We start from the raw sequence: 22,425 nt of genomic DNA on the forward strand, positions 1-22,425 counted from the left end.
CACTTTATTGGAACATAGTGAAAAGAATGACCCATGGTGAACAATACTTTGGGGAACTGTAAGAGAGACTCCAAGAAAAAAGACAGAGGGCCTTTTACCACGGGTGCATTTTGTTCTCTAGATTGTTCTTGGATGTGATTTCATGCCTCCTGTGACAAACATTTACATTCAGTTTATAAGATATGTTTATTCTTGTTGGATGTCACAATATAGCTATAGAACCCAATCTGATAAAAGGATGTGTGAGTGCCGTCCTTGGTGTGCCCTGGATCTGGATATGGCCTCTGCCTTGCTTTCGTGCTTTCCCAGATATAAATCTATAATATGTGCCAAGCAAAGAAAGTTCTGGGAAATGACTGCTCTGTCAATATTTAGTAGGTGCCTACTAACATTTATTTACATGTGTTTCTGAACTCAAACAACCTTCCTTGGATCACTGCTTTCTTTGTTACATTCGTACATACAAGTGCACTGAAACTGAAGTAAGGTTGTCTATAGCGTGAGACCATAGACTGCCCCATTCTCTCAGGTCCTCAGATCACAGGTCCAGCAGACAAGACTTGGCAGCAAGAACCTGTTGAGCTGTTCTTGCCAGACCATAATAAAGATGAATATTCATAGACAAGTACATGAAAATTTTTTTTCAGTGTTTAGGGTTTTATTTTTTTTGAGCAATTCTTAGAAAGATTTCTCCATTCTAAGACATCCCTCTCTCCCCATGTGTGTATGTATACTCTTTCTATATATATATATACACATTGCATATATCTCTCTCACACATTTTTTATGATTTAAATTTTCACGGTGAAACCAATGTAGAATATATTTTGCTATAAGAAGTGAGATGGGGAACCCAGCCTTCTACTTTGGCTCTCCCTTTCCCAAAGCAGAGCGTCCATCCTTCTGAAACCATTGCTGGCAGCTCTGTCTTTGCCTTATGGTTTGTTTCCTTCCTTTGCTGGTCATCAATCCAGGACTGTGTGCAGACCAGGGAAGTGGTCTACACCAAGCTACATCCTCAGCTATGCCTAACTTGAAACACCACCTTTATCACATATTCAATTCGCATATCCACTTATACATATTTATGGGCTCAACTTTTTCCTTTGATGTACCTATTTTTACATTGGAACTGCTTCATTTACTAAACAGAAAATGTTCTCCTACTTGATTAGGCCACTCTTTTACACTGTCTGGCCATTTGGGTATGCTTTTCTTTTTAAAATAACTTTCACTGTAGCAAAGAAAGGCAAAGGTAGCTTGAAACATAGATGTGTTCTGCACTTCTTAGTCCACCCTGAAATTGCCCACAACCCCTCTCCTAGAATAGTCCATTCTATTGTATCTTGAATTTCAGCAATTGGGGGAGGGGAGGTGTCATCACATGTTTCTAACTTTTGATAAATATGGTGTCAACATACTCTATTTTTTTAATAAAACAGCCTTTTACATTTTAAGTACTTATATTAAGCTGACACTACACAGCTACGTACAAGCATGGATTAGATATAGCATTTGTGTTTCCCCAGCATACTGAATGGTATAGATTAGCAATGAAAGAAATACTATCCATGCGTTTATCCAGTTTGTGTGCTACCAGCACCTTGAGAAAACTGGTCAGTACCAACTGCTCTCATCAGCTCGACAGATGGAACCCTCCATTTAGAAGGTACCACGGGACTGTTGGTGACTCTTGTACCTCAAGGTTTCACAGGTGGGCTCAGTCTGTGAGAATTAAGACATTCACATACAGGATACATGTACCTTTGTGTGCAACTGTGATCCAATGTAACATTCAAAAACCTTTACAAGTTTAAAAGGAATGGATGTTTCTGTACTGTTTTGAGATTGCTGATAAAGGATCAGTCACATGTACCCTAAAAGCAATCACACAGGCTTGGGTGGCACTGAGGGCAGGCTAAGCAAAATCAAGGTCCTGGCCAACCCCTGAGCTTGGGCCATCTGAAGAACAAGCCTGAGTGTAGGACAGGAATATTAGATTCTGCTCCAAGTTCTCATCTTCAGGATTTGATGTTTCTGGAACAAAGTGGCCCTCATAAAGGCTCTGTAGATCTGGAAAATGTCACTGATAACATTGTAAGTCCTCTTCCAATGTTCATGAGATGATAAGATGTTGTGACTGTACTCTCAGTGCTGAAACAGGTAATACTGCCAAAGGCCTGAACTGAAGTATCCTTATCTCTGAGTTTTTATTAAAGGTTCACAGAGATAAATGGAAAATGCCACCCTATCTCCACAGAGATCAAATTAAGAGGCAGGATCACAGAGAATCAAATATCTTGTACTGGCCTGTCACAAACACTTACTCCAATTTAAGTAAACACATGCCATACTCTGTGCTGCCTAGGCAACCCTGGCTTTCATTTCCCATACCCTAACCTGGCAGGCTTCCTTTTGCTGAACATCTTCAGTACTGATGCCCGTGAAGCTTACACATTCATTCTTTTATACTAAAATCTCTTTTCAAAATAGAATCCACTATTCCCAAGATGAAGAGTCAAATAGTTTTTTTTGTTTGTTTGTTTTGTTCTTTTAAAAACAAGCAGAGAAAGCCGGGTGTGGTGGCGCACGCCTTTAATCCCAGCGCTTGGGAGGCAGAGGCAGGAGGATTTCTGAGTTCGAGGGTAGCCTGGTCTACAGAGTGAGTTCCAGGACAGCCAGGGCTATACAGAGAAACCCTGTCTCAAACACCCCCCCCCCCCCCAAAAAAAAAAAACCAAGCAGAGAATAACCCAGATTCCTTCTGTTGATAGCCATGGAAATGAACTGTAAGTATTTCTGTGACTGGATAATTTTCAGTGACACTCTTCAAGGGTTAAAATAATAAAACCTGGAAGCTTCTCACTTAACCTGCAGGTTTGTGTTTGAAACTGCACCAGCCTCGTGATTATTGGGTGAACAGCAGAGAGGGGAGAAAACTGGAGCCCCATTTGTGAGGATCTCTCAAGGTCCTATTCACATTTGATTTCCTGCCACGTGAGACCCCTTCTGCAGGTGCTTTGACCTTTCTATGTGGGATCTCTTACCTGTGACTTTCCCTGTACCAGAAGCCTGCACACACCCCTGCTACTTTTTAGGCTTCTTTCCATTCAAGAATGGTCCACCAACTCTTAGTGTGCACTTGCCGGCTGCCCCATTTGCATAATCCCCTTTCTGAAAAGTTTGGAGTCTTATGCCAATTAAACTTCACTCTGCTTCTCAAAATTTAACTGCACAATGTTGCCAGCTTTTGCTATTCCTCCAAACAAGAGAAATAAGCCTTTCTCCTGATGTAATTTGCTTGAAGAACTCTATAAGGCTTCCAATTACTGTTTCGAGTTCCTGGTGCCAGTTGACGTAATTCTCAAACTGAGGTACAGGATACAACCTGCAGGGTAGAGCATCTGTCAGTGCAAGCCTGAACTAGCTATTTAAAGAGCTCCCTGTCAGGCTAAGCACCTGCCTGGAGGGCAGGCACAGGTGACAGCAAAGCCCTGCTCCAGGCAAACATTGGCACTGAGCTCAGGGTACTGGGGGCAAGAGGAGGGTGGGGATGAGGGGCAACCCCTCAGAGGGTGCTGGCAATGAACAGAGGGCAAAGGTAACAAGGACAGAGAAAAGCTGTCTGGGCAAGGGACTCCTTATTCCCACTAAGAACACATCAGAACGGTCACACGGTGGCACCCTTATACATTAGTCTTGTGCCCCCACATCCTGAGTGGATGGTTCGGCACCATCTCCTCCCCTTCCATGCTGCCATCTAGTTAAGCCCATTGGGTGTAAATTTTAGCTTTGTAGATGGAATTCTGGCTTTGGAGAGGAGCCAAAGGTATGATGAAGATGTGACACACTGTTGGAAGTGTATTTAAATCTTTACATTGCTTTAGGCCAATCAACTGGTTCTCACCTATAACTGGGTAAAATTGTTACTTTTGATTCAGCACAGAAATGTATATCCTCAAAACACTCATCTCCCAGAATCCTATTCTCTGAGGCTTGTTCTCCCAGGAATAGACTGAGTCAAGGATGCAGATATAAAAAGTTTATTAAGAAAAGGCCCTAGAGCTGGGTGGTGGTAGCGCACGCCTTTAATCCCAGCACTTGGGACGCAGAGGCAGGCGGATTTCTGAGTTCGAGAGTTCGAGGCTAGCCTGATCTACAGAGTGAGTTCCAGGACAGCCAGGGCTACACAGAGAAACCCTGTCTTGAAAAACCAAAAAAAGAAGAAAAGAAAAGAAAAGAAAAGAAAAGAAAAGAAAAGAGAAGAGAAGAGAAGAAAAGAAAAGAAAAGGCCCTAGAGACATCAGTAGGTGAGTGGGGGAAGGGATGAAGCCAAGCAGGGTAGTGATTTCCTGCCAAAGTCCCAGCTCTGGCCAGGTCCCCAAGAGAGCACTCAGGAGTGCAGACTAAGACAAGAAGCTGGGCTACGACTCAACCCTAGTTGAGTCAGTAGCAGCCTTGGCCAAGGTGAGCAGGAGGTAGCACACTAAGAGGTTGCTGATGCTAGCCTCTACCTGCAAAGCTTATGGCTAATGGCTGGAAACAGAAAGATGCCAAAGGAACTCCCTTCCCACCTCCCCTTGGACTCTGGGGACCAGGCGACAGCACTTCCTCTCCAGCATTGCCTGCTTTCACATCAACACTGGCTACAAGTCTTTCATTACAGTCTGCTCCAAGAGAAAATGAATGACCTCTCTTGACAGTCCTGGGGTGGGCTCTTCATCATCCACAGAGCTGCCTTCTTGCTCTAGTGGGTAGAATCGGGTGTCCCTGGAATGCCGCTGTAAGATAGAGCAGCCATCCCGGTTGAAGATGACCCGGGCCATCTGGAAACTGCGGAGGGCATACTTTTGGCTCTCCTGGCCCTCAAGCTCAGAGATTGTCTGAGACAGGGACTGACACACAGGTGCAGAGAGCAGATCCCCAGAACCTGGCAATGGATGGGCAAATGCTTCATAGAATCTATCCAGGGATTTTCGAAGTCCATCCTCCTCTTCATTAGTCTCCAACTGGCCTTTCGAAGAAGGATCAAGCCAGAAGTTCTCAGAGTCCCAGGAGCCTTTTTTCTCAGTATTTAGAGAACTGCTATCTGTAAGACAAAACACATTCCTATACTCAACACAGGCAGTCAAAAGTATCGGAAAGTCAGCTAGTGAGGTGACTCAGTGGGTAAAGGTGTTTACTACACAAACCTAATATCCTGAGGTGGATTCCATAAGCAAAGACAAGGTGGAAGGAGAGATCTGACTCCTGCAAGCTGTCCTCTGACCCACATGCACACACAGCATGTACTCCCTACAACGCCACGCACACATGCAAATAAAATTTTAAGTCCAGAAATCAAGCCAACAGTACAAATGCCTCTCTTCACCTCAATACACTTACTACTCCTAAGACACTGACTATAAGCAGAATCAACTGATTTCAGAAGCATTTCCCGTTGTCCTTGGGCTATGCCACATGCTTGCCTCATAGTGAGTTCAAAGTCAGCCTAGAATATGAGAAATCCTGTCCTAGAAAAATCAAAACAACAAAAATTTAAACCAACAACTCCTCCCAGCATGAATAATTCACAACAAAAAGTTCTTTGTATTGTATTTGGAGGCATTGAACTTGAGACTGACCAAAAAAAAAAAAAAAAGTTTTAAAGCAAAACTCTAGAGAGAACTGCTAACACTTCCTACTTTAAATAGCCAACCACATAAAAGCCCAGATATTAGCAAGTAAATATCTTGTAAATGGTGTTACTATTAAAACCCAGAGAAGGGGGAGACAGGAGCCCACAGTGGTAGAATGAGGTGTCCTTGTTGCTGTCCCCTACAGATAATCTAGCCCCTCACTGGGAAGGCAGGGAGATGCAGAGACCTGTTGGTGGGAAGGAGCAAGGGGATTCCCAGAAGACACCGGGTAGCTGAGAAATTCCTAACACCTCCCACCAGAGGTTTCACACCCAAGAGGAGCATGGAATGTCCTCTCCATTACTGCCAACACACCCAGACATACAGGGTTCCCCTTTTCGTGTGCACATCATTTTATTATTAGTTATGTGCATGGGTGTTTTGTTTGCATGTACTGTCTGTGTACCTGGATGTTCTGGGAGCTTGATGAGGTCAGAAGAGGGAATTGGATGCCCTGAGTCTGGAATTACAGAGAGTTATGAACCAGCGGGTTCTACTACCAGGCAATAGACAATTCAAACTTTCCACTTCTTACCAGATTCGACCATTCACTGGGCCACAGCCCTCATGATCTAAGTGTCTCTGGAAATGCTCTCACAGACACAGCCAGAAGTGTCTCTTAGTAAAGAGGTGTGCTTTATTACTGTGAGGGTCTGAATGGTCCTCCACAGGCTCATGTTTAAACACTTGATCCCCACTTGCTAGCACTGTTTGGGGAGATTATGGAACTTTTAGGGAGTACAGCCTTGCTGGAAGATAGTATGAGAATTATCATTTTTTAATCAAAGGTAGTTAGCCTGGCAAGCAAGTTTACTGAGCCAGAACCTTCCCCCTCTGTGTATCTATTAGCCAATCACAACAGATTGTAAAGTCAAGCTCCTGCCAATGGGGTGAGGGGCATTCTCCACCTATGTTTCCAGTGTCTCTGTGACCACCACACCCAGCCTAGTAACTGTCTGTGGGAAGCAAGAAGGCAGCTCTGTTCAATACAACTCAGTAGCTGGTGTTGGTTCAAACTTCAAGAGTCTGACTGCAACCAGTTTGTTTCAGGCATATTTAGGCACAGCATGATTTGGAAAAAAGTTTCCTGATGTTAACTAACTCAGTTCCATGTGCACAACAAAGTTTAAGATGAGACTACATCCAAAGTCTTTGTAAAGGACAAGTGATATTGTCCGTAAAGATCAGTTCAGTAAAATGAGAAAATAGGCTCAAGATAAGTGTCTGGGGAGGATCCAGTGTAACTGCAGGGTCACACAGATGGCACAATGGACACCAGGCTGCAAACCAGACCCGCTCCCAGTCTTTTGCACAGAAAATGGGTTGCATATCTTTCCTTTTGAAGAGACAACCCTATGTTTTTAACATTCCTGGTTCCCTTAGTGCTTATCTGTGAGCGCAAGGACCTACATAACTCCTGTACTATGTCAGGGATAAAGGAGGAGCCACGCTGCCCCAGCGTGTTGCTAGGTTTGGGTACCATTTTTCAACCTGAATCATCTTACAGATACTTTCACTTTGTATGACTCTTTGTGCAGCATGCAGATTGTTCATTCTTTTTTTCTAACAATGGGCTTTGAGTTAATAGTCTCTCCCCACTTCCGGCTCACTCTCTTAGCCTCCTGCGTAGCTACTCTTCCTGCTGCCATGTGTCCCACCACAATGGATTCATGCTCTCTGGAACTAAATGCTCTGGTCTATAAGTTGCTTTTGGTCAATGGTGTTTTATCACAGCAACCAAAAAGTACAGATGCAAGTGCTCTCCTCCCTAAGCTTCTTCTAGGTATCAAGATTTACTCTTCTAGAACACAACAAGATCTCTTTACATGCATGCGTGCATGCTTGGTTCCTACACCAGCTTTTCTATGTCTCTTTTCAGACACAACCTTCTCAGAGAGTTTTCAGTATCACTGAAACCCATTCTAGCTAGAACGGGCTATGTTTTGCAACATAACAAGTATTACTGGACTCAGGGATCACAGCCTGCACTCTAACAATCCATGCCTAGTCACTCATCCTCAATAAGCCAGTAAAAGGAGCCAAATTAATAATGAAAAGCAGAAAAGAGGTCAGTGTGGCTACCCCACCCTCAAGTCTACCTCTGTGGCCCTGACAAGGGGGGTAGGGTTTAAATAAAATCAAGTAGTACGCATAACTGAGAAGTCGGTCCCTGCTATAGTCCTGCCCACCACTGCCTATGCTCTGAGCTGTATACAAGGTCAGTCTTGTTAATTTCTTCAGGAGACAAGTTACTCTTCTGGATGATCCCCCAGATGTCAGCCATTTCTCAGCAGGAGATTCCTAGGTAAGTTTCTGGGAGTTCATTCTTTCAACAGTCAGATAGGGAAAGAAGGGGTTACAAGTATCTCTCTAAAATATATTGATTCCTGCTAGATAGGCTGTCACATAAGCAAGCACCAAAGTTCAGGGGTGTAAAACAGCAAACCGTCAGGTCTGTGGGATGTGTCACATGAGGAGTATACACACATACAAGCAGATCTGCTTATCCAACCCTTACCCCAGAACCCAGGCTGACAGACCAGTTACCTCACTATAATTGGCTATGATGCCGGTAAGAGCATGATGAAGCACTATATCCAGGAAGACTGTTACTTTGGTTTGTATTTCATTGACCAAGCTTGATTTCAAACGGACACGTGGGAAATCATTGTGTGGGGTCAGGCAGAGAATACTGGTGAACAGTGATTCAGCAGACACCTTCCCACAGCATATTATTTAAAATCGTACTTCTCAATTTAACAAGAGCCAAAATGAATGCAAAAATGTCAACTGTCAGGAACACTGACCACTGAGGAACCAAGGAGGCACCTAGTGTACAACTTAGTTTGATTTGCAGAGGCTTGAGCCCAAACTAATGCTTTGTAAAAGCCCAGTACCAACCAAGAGCTGCTTACAGCTTTTATAGGTTGGACAAGTGTTGAAACTCTAGGGGACCATCTGAAGGTAGAAATTCCCATCACCATTTAGATATGATTGCAGGAACAAATATTGTAGGAAACAGATCAAACATCCGTTCTTAGCAAACAGGATCTGTGGGTTGACCAGGTAGATAGCTGTAGTAATCATTTCTCAGGCAGTCTCTTGCAAGCATTTTGTTTTAGTTATTATTCTATTACTGTGAAAAGACACCATGACCAAGGCAACTCTTAAAGCATTTATTTTTTTTTAAGCAGAATTTTTTATTTATTTATTTATTTTTTTTAAATTTCTTTTTTTTTTTTTTGAACATGAAATGCTTTTTTTTTTTAGCATGTTTTACAAGGGGAGGGGGTAAGAAGGGCAAGGTGGTGGAAAAGTACAAAATCTTCTTGGCCTGTGCCTTGAAACATGTCATGGTCTATACGGTACACTGCCTTGAATTATGATCTACCTGCTGTTCTTCAGAAGATATGGTACACTGCTTGAGTTATGGTCTCCCTGCTATTCTTAAGAAGACATGGTACTCTGCTTTGAGTCTATCTGCAGTTGCTAAGCAGGATCTTGCAGTTGCCAAGCTTCAGAGGACATTGTGCAGGTGGGGAAAGGTAGGGGGTGAGGACATTGGGGAGCCTTCCTTTATGACAATATTACACCCCAAACTGACAAATGGTTGGTAACTTGAACATTTACAAGAGACTAGGATGGCTGTGAGTTAGCCCAATGACGGGATTATTGTAGGTCCACCTCCCAGGGGCCCACCCAATGCAGCCGAAAAGGAGTGCGTGGTGCTGGGAGTGGGTGCAGCCTACATGGCCTAAGACAGGGCTCTCACCCTCCTTTCACCCACATCAGAGTCCCTTGACGTTGCCCATCGTCGACAGCCTAAAGCCTTCGACCATCAATGTGACTCGTCTCACATCAATGTTTTGGGGTTGTGAACTTGTCTAAGACCCCCCATAATTAGACATCCAAATTCAAAATTCACATAGTTGGGATTGATCATAAGACGCCTTCTCTAACTAAACAGAGAAGGGGGAGATGCCAGAAGCCAGGACCCTTGCCCTTACCCTCTTAAAGCATTTAATTGGGAGTTTGCTTACAGTTTTAGAGAGTTAGTCCATAACCATCACGGCACAGGACAGACAGACATGGTGCTGGAGCAGTAGATGAGAGCTTTACATCCTCATCCACAGGAAGCAGGCACAGAAAAAGGACACTGGGCCTGGCATGGACTTTTGAAACCTCAAAGTCCATTCATTCCCTCTCTTCCCCTCAAGATATACTTCCTCCCAGAAGGCCACACCTTCTCCAACAAGGCCACACCTCTTAATCCTTCCCAAACAGTTCACCCAACTGGGGACCGAGAATTTAAATGTATGTGCCTGTGGGGGCTATTCTCATTTAATCCACCATACATTTACCTTCCCAAGTAAATAAGAGGTAGGGGCTTTAGAAAGCTAGCAGAACTCAGCGCACTTAACTATTTCAGAAGTAAACTTTAAATAATCCTTCTATTCCTACACACTAGTATAGTTTCTAGGCAAGGACTGTTAATAGGCTGTCATAATACAGAGTAGGAATGTGATTTTGTGGTGCATACATAAGGTTTACTAACGTGTATGTATGAATGTATGTATGTATGTATGTATGTATGAATGTATGTATGTAAGCTTTCTGTTGAAACTTATTGGGTTGGGGTCTGTCTCACTGAACTCCAGAGAGTCATCCTTCATTTTCCCTTTTCACAGTTGACAGCTCTTCTGCTCCCTCGCTGTTCTTCTGTAAAACGATGGAAGGGATGACCCCTGGCCACTCTGTCAGCATCTTGAGTCCTCTTTTTGATTTGTTCCTTTCTTCCTCCCATATAACAACACCACCTGCACTGGAATTCTAAAGCAACTTATATCCTATTAATATTATTCAAATGAATCATAAAACATGAATAAGCCTGAGCCTCCTTCATACCTAGCAACCCTGCCACCCACAATCTATGTTTCAGGATTTGCAACAGTTCCTTTGAAAATCAAAACTACCAAGAGGGTATGTGGATATAAAGATACTGAATCCAAATTAACAAGGAGGACGGCTGCCTCTGGGTCAGGAGCTTTTGAAGCTAGGCAGTCCCAGTGGGTACTTGTTTACATCTGAAAGCCAACGCTGGATGAATCATGCAGAGGGAAATGGCATCTGCTGCCACCCTGCTTCTTAATGATGAGCAGATGCACTGCTCAAAGGATAGAGCCTTGTGACAGGCCACTGCTGAGGAGGAAGGTGAATGCCAGAAAAAGCCAAAGATATATGTGCGGAGACAAAGCCCCACATGAGGGCCAAGGCAACTGAATCTCCCCAGCGTTCTGCATTGTAAATTATCTTATAAAATTATATGTTAATCTTAAGAAATTAAAATGTTCTAGGGCTGGAGGGATGTCTCAGTGTCTAGAAGTGCTTGCTATATAAACCTGATGCCCTGATTTTGATCCCTGGATCCCATGGTAGAAGGAGATATGCTGTTCCTGAAAGCTATCCACTGAACTCATGTATATATATGTGTATCCATGAACACACACACACACACACACACGCACGTACATATGTGTATCTATATACACACACATGCACACACACTCACATGCATGTTTGTACTTGTGAGAAACAAGTTTTGTTGTTTTGGTAAATATAGTTAGCTCAGCAAAGAATGCCTGAAAAATGCAACCTTAGCCAAATGTGATAGCACACTGAAACCCTATCTCAATACATATATTTTTTTTCTCTCAAATAGTTTTTAAACTTTCATTTCAGGGGAAGAAGGGATGGCTCAGTAGTTAACAACACTGGCTGTTCCTCTAGGGGGCCCTAGTTCAGTTCCTAGCACCCACATGGTAACTTATAACCATCTATAACTCAGTTCTAGAAAGTTTGAAGCCTTCTTCTGGCCTCTGCCAGTACTGTACGCACATGCAACAGACATACATAGATGCAGGCAGAACAACCATACTCATAAATAAAACAAAAGAATCTTCAAACCTTCAATTCAGTGGATTGCTCAAATCCCAGCTTGAGCAGTAAGAAGCCCTCCCATATTTACCCAAATTATAATGTTCAATGATCAGACAAGACTCCTGTGGTGTACCCACTTACAATGTTGACATTAGCAAGACCTGTTCAAGAGAGTGTGACATCATTGGTCTGTGATATACCATGTTTCTATATTCAGGAGGGGTTTTGCTAGACTCAGTTTCCTAAATGGATTTCTATCCACACTAATATGTCAGAATTTAGGGGGAAAGAGGCAGGAGACACATCCCACTGCCATCTGAAGTAGTACCTCAGGGGTTCCCTAGGCTTCTGGGGACTTCCAGCTCCAGCCAAACTTGGATTTGTTGTTTTGACACCAAAAAGAATTTCAGGGTCAGCCAATTAATGAGGTACAGTTGGGGTTAAATAAGGCTATTTTTTAAATATATGTTAGCACAAGATTAGGAGAAAGAGAGGCTCTTAGAAGAAAGCAAGACAGACCCAAAAGCATGGGTATAGCTTCCAGAGAAAAGCTGTACACAGTAAGTCACATCCAAGTGAGATGGGCTTTTCCAGGGAGAGCATCGGATCATCTTTGCTGGCCCATGCTGGGAAGGGATGAGTCACAGCAAACATTACCCAGAACCTAGCAGAGGTCCCCAGAGCACCCACTGCAAAAACAATCGTGATCCCAGTGTGGGTGGAAACAGCAGGTGCCATGGTGTGTGGGAGAGTCACACACAGAAGCCCAGGCTGGCAGAGCCCTCCAGCTGCCCCCAAGCTCCTTCTCCCACAAGACCCCAGGATGGCACTGGAGTGGGTGAGACTGAAAGGGTTATGGGGAGGTTTCCACCCCAGAAGTGAACTCCGAACTCTGAATCTGTATTCCCAAGAATTCATATGGGGTATAGCCCAGGCAGACAGGAGTCAATTAGAACCAGCAAGGAAGCAAGATACACTCTCTAGAGAGGGAGTGGGCTGGACGGGAGAGAGGCTCAGTGGCTAAGAGTGCCTGCGCTGTTGCAGAGGCGCTGAGTTCTGTTCCCTGCACCCATGTTGTGCAGATCACAACAGCCTGTAACTCCAGCTCCAGAGGATCTGGTGCCCTCTCTGGCCTTAGAGGGCAGGCAGACAGACAGACAGATGGACAGACACAGACACACAGACAGTAAATACATACATAAATATATAACATACATACATAAATACATAAAAACATAAACAGGAGAAAAATGAGTCGAGCAGAGAGACAACAGCCATATTGGCAGATGTAATAGTTGACAGGGCCAAGGAGGCAAGGCTCGGGACATACTGTGAGAGGTTATCTTTATCTTTAAAAAGTTTTAAAGACTAATTTTTATGTGTCTGAGTGTTTGTCGGTATGTATATATGCACCATGGATGTGCCTGGTGCTTACACAGGTCAGAAGGGGGCATCACAGTCCCTGAAACTGGACTAGAGATGGTTGTGAGCCAGGGGTGGGTGCTGGGAACTGCAGCTGAGCCTCTGCAAGAGCAGTGAGCAGAGCCATCTCTCCAGCCCTGGAAGGATTACTTCCATTAGGTAGCAGCATTTCCTGGGCTCTAGACTTTGTAAAAAAGGAGGAAGCTGTCATCTTCCTGAGGACACATGGGAGCAGTTTAAAGCTCCTGCTTCCTTGACTCGTGGTGATGGGCTGGAGCCCCAGACAGTTTCCTTCCTTCAGATGTTTTTGTCAGAGTGTCTTGTCGCAGCCATAGGATAGGAAAGTAACCAGGGCAGCAGGCATGGGCTTGTTCTGGCTCCCTGTGGTCCCTTCCCTCCCTCATGCGGGGGGGGGCGGGGGGAAAGAGCAGGGGGGAGGACCGTCCAGCACTGACAGAAGGCCTGCGGATGAGTCAGAACTGTGGACAGTTACATTTAAAGGAGCTCTAAAGGCAGCCGCTCCTCAGCCCTTCTCCCCCATTCACCTGTGAATCTGAGGAAGCTTTGAGCCTTCTTTTCTGCACCACAGAAGCTTTGGGAAAACCCCAAACAGAATTAAAGCTTACATAATTCAACCTAGGAAGAAAGCATTGTGGGTAGCAGAAGCAGAGAAGTAAGTGATAAGCCGAGACTGACTAAATAACAAGCCACCAGAGGACCTACGTGGGGCTGGGATATAGTTGTGTTAAAAATGTTTCTGACACTTTTTTTTAAAATGTTGTAGTTTGTTTAAATGAGGTCTTACTGCGTTGCAAAAGCTGGTCTCACACTCACTGGCTGGAGTTCTTGTCCTGCCTCAGCCTAAAACAACAGGTGAGAGCCACTTTCACTTTACACCAGTATGATGTGTCTGTGTTTGTGTGCGCGTGCGCGTGCTCGCACACACGCGAGTGTGTGTGTGATGTCAAATGTCTTACTCTATCACTCTACACCTTATTTGCTGAGGCAGAGTCATCGGTCACTTATTATGGAACTCATTGATTTTGCTAGGCTTGTGGGACTATGATCTCACAGGAGCCACCTATCCTCCTCGGCACACTGAATAGGGGTGACAGCCACCACAGCACTCAGCTGTGGATCTGAACTCAGGCCCTCATGCCTGCCTGGAAGGAGACAATCAACTTGTTTTTAACGTTGTTTTCTACATGTGCCTTGTGACACATGTGTGTGAGTATGTGCTGGCACTCACAAAATAAAGAAATGCTAAAAATGAATAGGTGAGTGAGAAAAAGAAGCAAGAAGAGCAAAGAATGTGTCTAATTATAGAAAAATTACAACAAACAACTCAGCAAATGGATAAGGAAGACTAGAGAGAACTGGCAGGAAAATTTGAAAATAGGAATCAGAGTTTGAAGATATTACCTACCAGCTCTTGGCTCCATCTCTAAAGGATGTCTGCTTCCCTCCTGCCCTATCTCTCCCTCTGGTCACAGAATCAGGGTAACAGAGATTCAAATGTCTCTTGGGTATGGACAATATATGAATACTGTTACACGCTGTTCTACTTTATTAAAAAAGCTGGCTCTGGAGCTGGGTTATGGCCCGCCCTCTCCAGACCCAAGCATGCTTGTTTAAAAGTTTCCTCTGAGATCTCTGTCCTGGGATGGACGGCCCACCCAACTCTGAGACAGAGAGAAGGGGAGAAAAACAACAGCCCAAGGAAGGAGCAAAGAATCCCTGGTGTGGGTTGCTGCAGCCTGTCTCTTCTTCTTCTTCCACCTCTTCTTCTTCCTCCTCTTCCTCCTCCTCCTCCTCTTCCTCCTGGTTTTATTTAACTCTCTAAATATAACTCTAGGACTTTTGCTAGGATATGAACTTTGTCTCAAGATCTGTAAGACTATCGTGTAAACTTTCTGTGTCTCGTGATTTGTAAGTTCCTTGGGTATAGTTAAAATTTTTATAAAATCTGTAAAAAAAAAAAAGTTAACTTAAAACTTGGTAGCTAAAAGTCTACGACATGCTTATAGGTAACGTGGATTCAACTCTTGTTTGGGAATGCAGATTTTTTTTAAGGGGTCGTGCATACCTGATGGGCTCACTTTGAAGTAAATGACAGTAAAGTGGCTTGCCGGTATCCTGGCTGATAACCTCATCTGGATGGAAGCAACCATGTGGCTGCTGGCCATCTTTACTACAGTTAAAAATGGGACATGCTATGTGATTTCACCACCATCAGAATAGGACCACGTGGCCTAAACCAAATAAAGAAACATCCATCAAACGCCTTAGTCCTTCTGAGCCCTCTGATTATCATTAGGTCTCCTCTTTAGACTAAGGAGGCGGCAGCAGGCCCCAGGGTATTTTGGATTAGGATGGATCTTTGTACGATGACTTTTGCCCTGAGAGTAAAAACAGCAGATGAGGATAAAGCCACGAACCAGGTTTCTGATAAGCAGGACTTTAAAACAGTATATGTTGGTGAATAAGCGACTGAAGCGGCAGCCAGCATTTACATCCAAGGGTTTAAAAAAGGAAAATGCACAGCTTTGCAGGTGGGGGAATGTAGGCAACTTTCTCTTTTACCTCTGTAATGGTCTTGGATGTAATGCCTGAGCAACCAGGGAAATTTAGGGGCCAACCCTGAAGAGACTGTGGCAATTAAAGATGTGAATAAAAATGTTTAGTGACTTTTATTCTTCAATCAAGGCAACAAAGTTTACTGTGTTCAGTAACTTTTTGCTCTGTTTGAAAATGGCTGAGTTACTGAGAGAAGCCCAGAAATTAAAAAGTATACATGTCTTTTAAGGACGCCAAGGAAATAGTTATGTAAATATTTATGTAGTTACAGAAATATGTAGTCAATCTCTCTGGATCAATGAGTGGTTTCCCAGCAGGGAAAAAAAAATCATTACTGTCCTTTGAGATGCCAGTGTGAATAACAGGTCTTCTGGAGGTCAGCTTTATCTCAGAATAGTGTCATGAATTGAACCAGAACGTTGTCCTTGAATGTCGTCAGAAATGCAGAGTCTGCAAATGTCACTGGTTTGATATATGCAGAGATTCTTTGAGTAATTTTGCCAATTACAGTTTTCAATATAAGTAGCAGGTTGTGACCAGATATACCTCTGAGCTAAGAGAAAGCACCAGCTCAGAACCCAGAAGACTAGGCCTGAGGAATCTATTTAAAAGGTCAAGGCAGTTAACTCCAGCACTTGGGAGGCAGAGGCAGGCAGATCTCTGAGTTCCACAACAGCCAGGGTATACCAAGTGAGTTCCAAGATAGCCAGGGCTGCACAGAGAAGCCCTGTCTCAAAATAAATAAATAAATAAATAAATAAAATAATGTCAAAACTAAACCAAATCTAAACTACCAACCAAACAGAACAACAACAAAAAGGTCAAGGCAGGAAGTGCCACCAGAAGCAGAAATCTGGGAGAAATCATCACAGGTCGCCTCCAGGAAAGCAGGGACAGACTGGCTGGCTTATCTCCCGATTAGCACGATTAATGTCAAAGAGGTGAGGCTGGGCTTCTCCGTATTTCCTGGGACATGGAAGGAACCCACAGAGAGCTTGGGGTCTGATGGTTTGGAGTTGTGTCCCCAGGGTCCTTGTGTTGGAGATGGCCACCTTCACACTGTGTTTAAAACAGAAACTCATTTAACTAGATGGATTCCTGGCCACTCACAGGTGCCTCTGTGCCCATGAGGAGAACAGAGAAGAGCAGGAAATAGAGAGCCTTTAGTTTAGCAGCTTCACTTTAAAAAAAGAACTTCTCCTTCCTTCCTTCCCCCTTGCGTGTTCCTTCTTCTTTTGTGCATCAGACAAGAAGGCCTTTCTAGTGGGGATAGGAGAGACCTTAGATGAACCAATTCTGCCTCCTGGCTGCTTGCCTCTAGCCAGGTTTTGATGCCAAGCTGACAGTTACTAGCAGGGACTGGCACCCTTAGTTAGGTCTTCTGATTAAAAATATGCCTTAGGGAAGACCAGCAGAGGTTTAGTTTCGTGAAACTAGGATCTGGCCAGGGTGTTGGACAGACTGGGATGGCAGAGGCCGGTATTGTTCTAGATGAAGGATAGCAGAAGCAGAGGAGCAGGTGAATGGCCCAGGGTGAGAAGGGATCAAGGAGAGTGAGGGATACAGGAGAGCAGCAGAGCTTGGCAGTGTTGTCCATGTGGGTCAGGCTTTAGGGTTGTGAGGGATACGCTAGTAAAGGGATTGTAGAATCTTCCTCTAGTTAAGGAGAACCACTGAGTGTGGGCAGCAAAGCTGCCAAGGGTAGAGCCATCTAAACCCGCTGATGTCAGACATGGAGCTACAGGAGTTGGCGTTTGCCCTGACAAATCCCCATCTTGTTTTGGTCCCATGTTGCCTCACTATGCCCCCATTCTTCCCTTTTGGAACAGTCATGTGTATTCTGTTATAAGTATGTAGCGTGCTTCTTTATTTTACTGAGGATTACAATTAAGAGACTGTCTTGAGTCTCAGAAGAGACTTAAAAGACTTTTAAGCAGTGTAGGGCCGGAAAGGCTACGGGAACTTTAGAAGTTAGACTAAATGCATTTTGCAGTTTATGGCACAAGCCTATGGGGGCCTGGGAGTGGAATGTGGTGGTGTGAATAAGAATGGCCCCTAAAACCTCCTTTTGCTAGAACTCTTTGGGAAAGATTAGGAGGTGTGGCCTTGTTAGAGGAAGGTGTCACTGGTGGCAGGCATGAGATTTAAAGATTAATGACATTCCCAGTGTATTTCCAGTATATTCTCAGTGTATTCCCTCTCTGACTCCTCCTTCTGGTGGATCAAGATGTGAGCTTCAGCTATTCCATGCCTTTGGTCTGTCATCATGAATGCTAATCCTCTGAAATTGTAAGCCCAATTAAACACACTCTTTTATAAGTTGTTGGGTCATGGTGTTTTGTCACATAAATAGAAATATAACAAGCACATATATAGATGGTACAAATTGGACTAGATGGGTTATGAAAAAAATGATATTGGGAGGGAGTGGGAGGAGGGGTATATCTATGAGGAGTCACGGAAAAGAGGAAGTGGGTATGACCAAAATGGATAATATAAAATTCTCAACTAATAAAAATATTATATTGTTAAAAATGAATACATTTATTTAGTTGCTAGAGAGTAACTGGTGGCTTGAATGAAAATGCCTCCCACAGTCTCATAGGGAGTGGCACTTTTGGGAGATGTGCCCTTGTTGAAGGAATGTCACTGGGTGTGAGCTTTGAGGTTTCAAGTACTCAAGCCAGGCCCAGTGTCTCTTTCTTCTTGTTGCCTGCCAAGCTAGATGTAGAACTCTCTCAGCTGCCTCCCTAGCACCATGGCTGCCTACATGTTACCATGCTTCCCACAATGAGAATGGACTAAGCCTCTGAACTATAAGCTAGCCCCAGTTAAATGCTTTCCTTTATAAGAGTTGCTATGGTTATGATGTTTCTTCACAGCAATAGAAACTCTAACTAATACAGGTACTCAGTGGTGGAACACTTGTTTCCATGTATGAGGTCTTGGGTTCAACCCCTAACACCACAAACAAACATGTATTTGAGACATAAGGCTTGTAAGCCTTACAGCTAGGGTTTAAACTGAAAGGACATCAACAAAGAGAACAACATTGGAGAATACAGGTAAGGTCACAGGTCATGTTCCAGCACAACACACAAAGTTCTGCTCATAGACATCAACTATATTCATGGTACTCAATACTGATATCACCTCTAGGAATTCAGACTTGCAGTTTCTCATCTTCAAAGTTCAAAAATAATAATTTACTTAATGATTTTCGGTTTTGGTTTAAAAGTGTTTTCAAATGTCTTAGAAGCAGCAGATAGGGGAGTGGGTGGAAGTGCTAAAACACTCATTATATCGCATCAAGGCTGTGCTCAGAACAAATTATAATTACTGAAGGCTCTTCTTTTCTTTGGAGGGGTGGGTGCAGGGCAGGAAGGTAGTGCTAGTGATTGAACTCTGAGCCTTCAAAATGCTAAGAGGGACTTTACCAAGCTATATCCCACTGCCTTATTTTAGGTCTTTCTAATGGAGCTCCTTACTGTTCCTACGTTTATCAGTTAGTTCAGTAGACTCTGCTGGATTCCAGAGAAAGAGCATTATTTAGATTCTGCTCGGAAGATAATCACAATGGAGATCTTAGAGATGAGGAAACCTCGAGAGACTAATGCCTGCTGTGTATTCTGTTATCTGAATACAACCCTACTATCGTTTGCTCTTGAGCGTTCTCTGTCTCTCTCCATCTCTCTGTCTCTAGCTATCTGCCTTCCTGTATTCATCCATCCATACCATCCATGTCTTTCTGATAAAACCATCAGACTAAAACATTAAATTCGGTTTAGATAAACTCACTGACTATAGACTAAGGCTGTGTTCTGGTTTGAATGAGAAATGTCTCCCATAGTCTCAGACATCTGAACACTTGGTTCCTAGATGGTGGCACTCTTAGGGAAGGTTTAGGCAGTACATTCTGGCTAGAGAAAGTATGTCATTGGCTTTGCCTTGAGATTAAAAGCCTTGAGGTCTCTGCTCCCTGCTTGCCACTGAAGATTGAGTCCCTGCTATGACTGATATAGTATCCCTCTGGAACCACAAGCCAAAGTGAACTCTTCTATGGGTTGCTTTTAGTCATGGTGTTTTTATCACAGAGAAGTAACTAATCTAACCACATGGTAAGGAATAGTAGGGGTGAGTTTGCATGCAGAGGATGCAAACATCAAACACTCCGCACGCGGTGGGACACAGTGACTATTTTAAAAGACAGTTTTGAACAGAGATCCTTACAGAGGCACGGAAAGAGAAAATGTGTGACTAGACATGAGAAAAGTTATAAATTATAAGTCTGCCAGTTGGGGAAGGTAAATGTTTGCTGAAGATTATACACATGGAAAAGACACGTCATCAAATCTAAAGTAATTAAAAAACCCAATTTAATATAATACAGCTTTACTCAATTTTAATAAATCTACAGCCTCAACAACAATGAACCACAGTCCAATTTATCTCCATGGTGCAGAAGGAAATGACAAGTGTCTTTAGTATGACCTTCAGTGAGGCGAAGCTGAGTTAATTATTCCCGAAGTAAATAGAAATAGACTTGGTTCAGTAAATGAGCCTGGCCAACAAGTTCATTTCCACAAGCTGGAGAAACTTCATAGCAACCAAACATGTGTCAAACTATCACAGGGACTTGTGTCCATAAGAAGGGATGTCAAAGAAATATTTTAATTAATGACTGATGTTTACTTTTACTGACATAGTAATTGCTTATAAATGTTGAAAGAAGAGACTGAGTCTTATTCTGAAAAGCAGTGGCTCCCCATCCCTTTTGCATCCCCACAGCCTGCCACTTCAACTTCCTGCTTTCATTTTTCAGATCTTTGGGTCTATCTAACCAACATTTTCAAGGCAGCACACCAGTTTTAGATATCATGAGCTCATGTTCATCCCCTACCCAGGAAGGAAGAACTTGAGCCTCAGGCAGAGGGGAAGCCTTCCCTTTCCTGTTCTCCAAGTATGCGTATATCAATTATATTAAAGCAGTATTCAGTGCTTATATTATTGTAACTATACAAAAACTGATCATTTGTACATACTTGTTTCTTTTCTGTGTTTCCTGTGATTTTAGACTGGGTCTCACTATGTAGCCCCAGCTAACCTGGAACTCAAGTGTTTCAAGCAGGCCTAGAACCCTCACAAATCTACATGCCTCTGTCTCCAAGTGCTGGGCTTAAGGGTGTTTGTGCCAGGTTTGTATGCTGTGTTTATAGCTAACTATCTTTTACCCCAATCCTCTAATGGCATCTTAATACAATTTTCCTACTTAGGTGCCTGGGACACTCTCCTTCTCAGCGCCTGCCCCACTCCAGAACCTTCCACTCCTGGCTCCATCATGCTGGATTCTCTGCAGGGAGTGAAGAAGAACAGATGTGGGCCCTGGGTTTTTAATGCTAAAAGGTAACCCCAGATAACCATCGCAGAAGCAGCAGTGAGGACCTGGAGAGCTGGCAGTGGGGTGAGAAGCAAATGTCTGGTTCCAACTCAGTCCCTAGTTAGTGCTTTGGCTTCAGGTCCTGCCTCCTTTCACAAAAGAAACACAACCTGCGTTCTCTTGCACACACAAGAAGGGGGGTTGGGGTTTCTAAGTTTAACAATACAAAGTAGTTTGCTTGGATCTGCAGACATGTGTCTCCTCAGGTTCATATGTTGAAATCCTATCCCAAGGTGATGGTGCTACAAGTGGGGCCGTTGGGAAGTGATTACGTCAGAGGGGAGGAGACTTTATGAGTGACATATTGGTGACTTTATAAAGGACAGCTTAGACAGCCCTTTTCACTACTTAAGGACACAGCTAGTAGGTACCATCTATGAGCCAGGTACCAGGTCCTCACCACACACCAAATCTGCTGGCCCCTGATCTTGGACTTGCCAGCCTCCAGAACTGTAAGCAACAGACTTCTTTTATTTACAAGCTATTTAGTCTATGGTATTTTGCTATAACCATCCAAACAGACTAAGGCATGCTGCTGTGGAGCACATTCAACTGCTTTAGAGAGTATGTCTGCCCACAGGGTTCGAAGAGGAAGGGCTGGAGTGAGGAAGAGAAAGCTATGAAGGACTGGCTAAACATGAACTCTAGGGACTTTGTGTTTGCATTTTTGGTTTAGTTGTGACACGGTTTCATGTAATCCAGGTTGGCCTTGAACATGCTATGTAGCCAAGACTAGCCTTGAACTCCTGACCTTTCTGCTGGGATTACAGGCATGTGTCACTCTAGCTCTGATCTGTGATTTTGCTTTGTTTTGTTATCATCATCATCACCATCGTCATCATCATCACCATCATCTCTACCGTACTCTGTAGATTTTTTTCATAAACTTTTTAAAGAGAGAAAGCTATTTCATTAAAAAAAAAAAAAACACTAGGCAAATTATAAGGCAATCCATCAGGGTGAGCTTTGGATGCCTTGTGCCTGTATCACTAGACACTAGGTCTCTTTCTTAGTTCTCTGATCAAAGTTCCAAAGTACTAATTAAAAAAATACTAAAGACTTGGTGGGTAAAGGCTCTTCCTATGCAAGCATAAGGATCTGAGTTTGAATCCCAGCATCATGTAAAAAACTAAACAAAAAATCAGCTAGGCATGACTTTCCACCACTGTTACCTAAGTGTTGGTAGGCAGAGTTGGGGAATTGAAGAGCCTCAGGTTCACTTAGAGAGTCTGTCTCAAGGCAATATGGTGGGGCAGTGGTAGGGGCTCTGATTGCCTCCACTGGCCTCCACATCTGTGTATACTTACACACTCATGTACATTAGCCAACACACACACACACACACACACACACACACACACACACACACACACA

The 22,425-nt window shown here is 43.6% G+C and overlaps 1 protein-coding gene across 1 annotated transcript in view; it reads right to left on the reverse strand.

Annotated features, from left to right (window-relative positions):
• Nucleotides 1–4,265: 4,265 nt before the first annotated feature.
• Nucleotides 4,266–22,425, reverse strand: part of Shld1 (shieldin complex subunit 1) — a 57,360-nt gene continuing 39,200 nt past the window's right edge. Inside the window, exon 3 of the mRNA XM_028755940.1 lies at nucleotides 4,266–5,089. Within this exon, the coding sequence (XP_028611773.1) occupies nucleotides 4,647–5,089 (443 nt within the window). The 3' untranslated portion in view covers nucleotides 4,266–4,646. The remainder of the gene's footprint in view (nucleotides 5,090–22,425) is intronic.

Source organism: Grammomys surdaster, unplaced genomic scaffold (assembly GCF_004785775.1).
Source record: "Grammomys surdaster isolate TR1022 unplaced genomic scaffold, NIH_TR_1.0 129, whole genome shotgun sequence".
NCBI classification, from domain to species: domain Eukaryota; kingdom Metazoa; phylum Chordata; class Mammalia; order Rodentia; family Muridae; genus Grammomys; species Grammomys surdaster.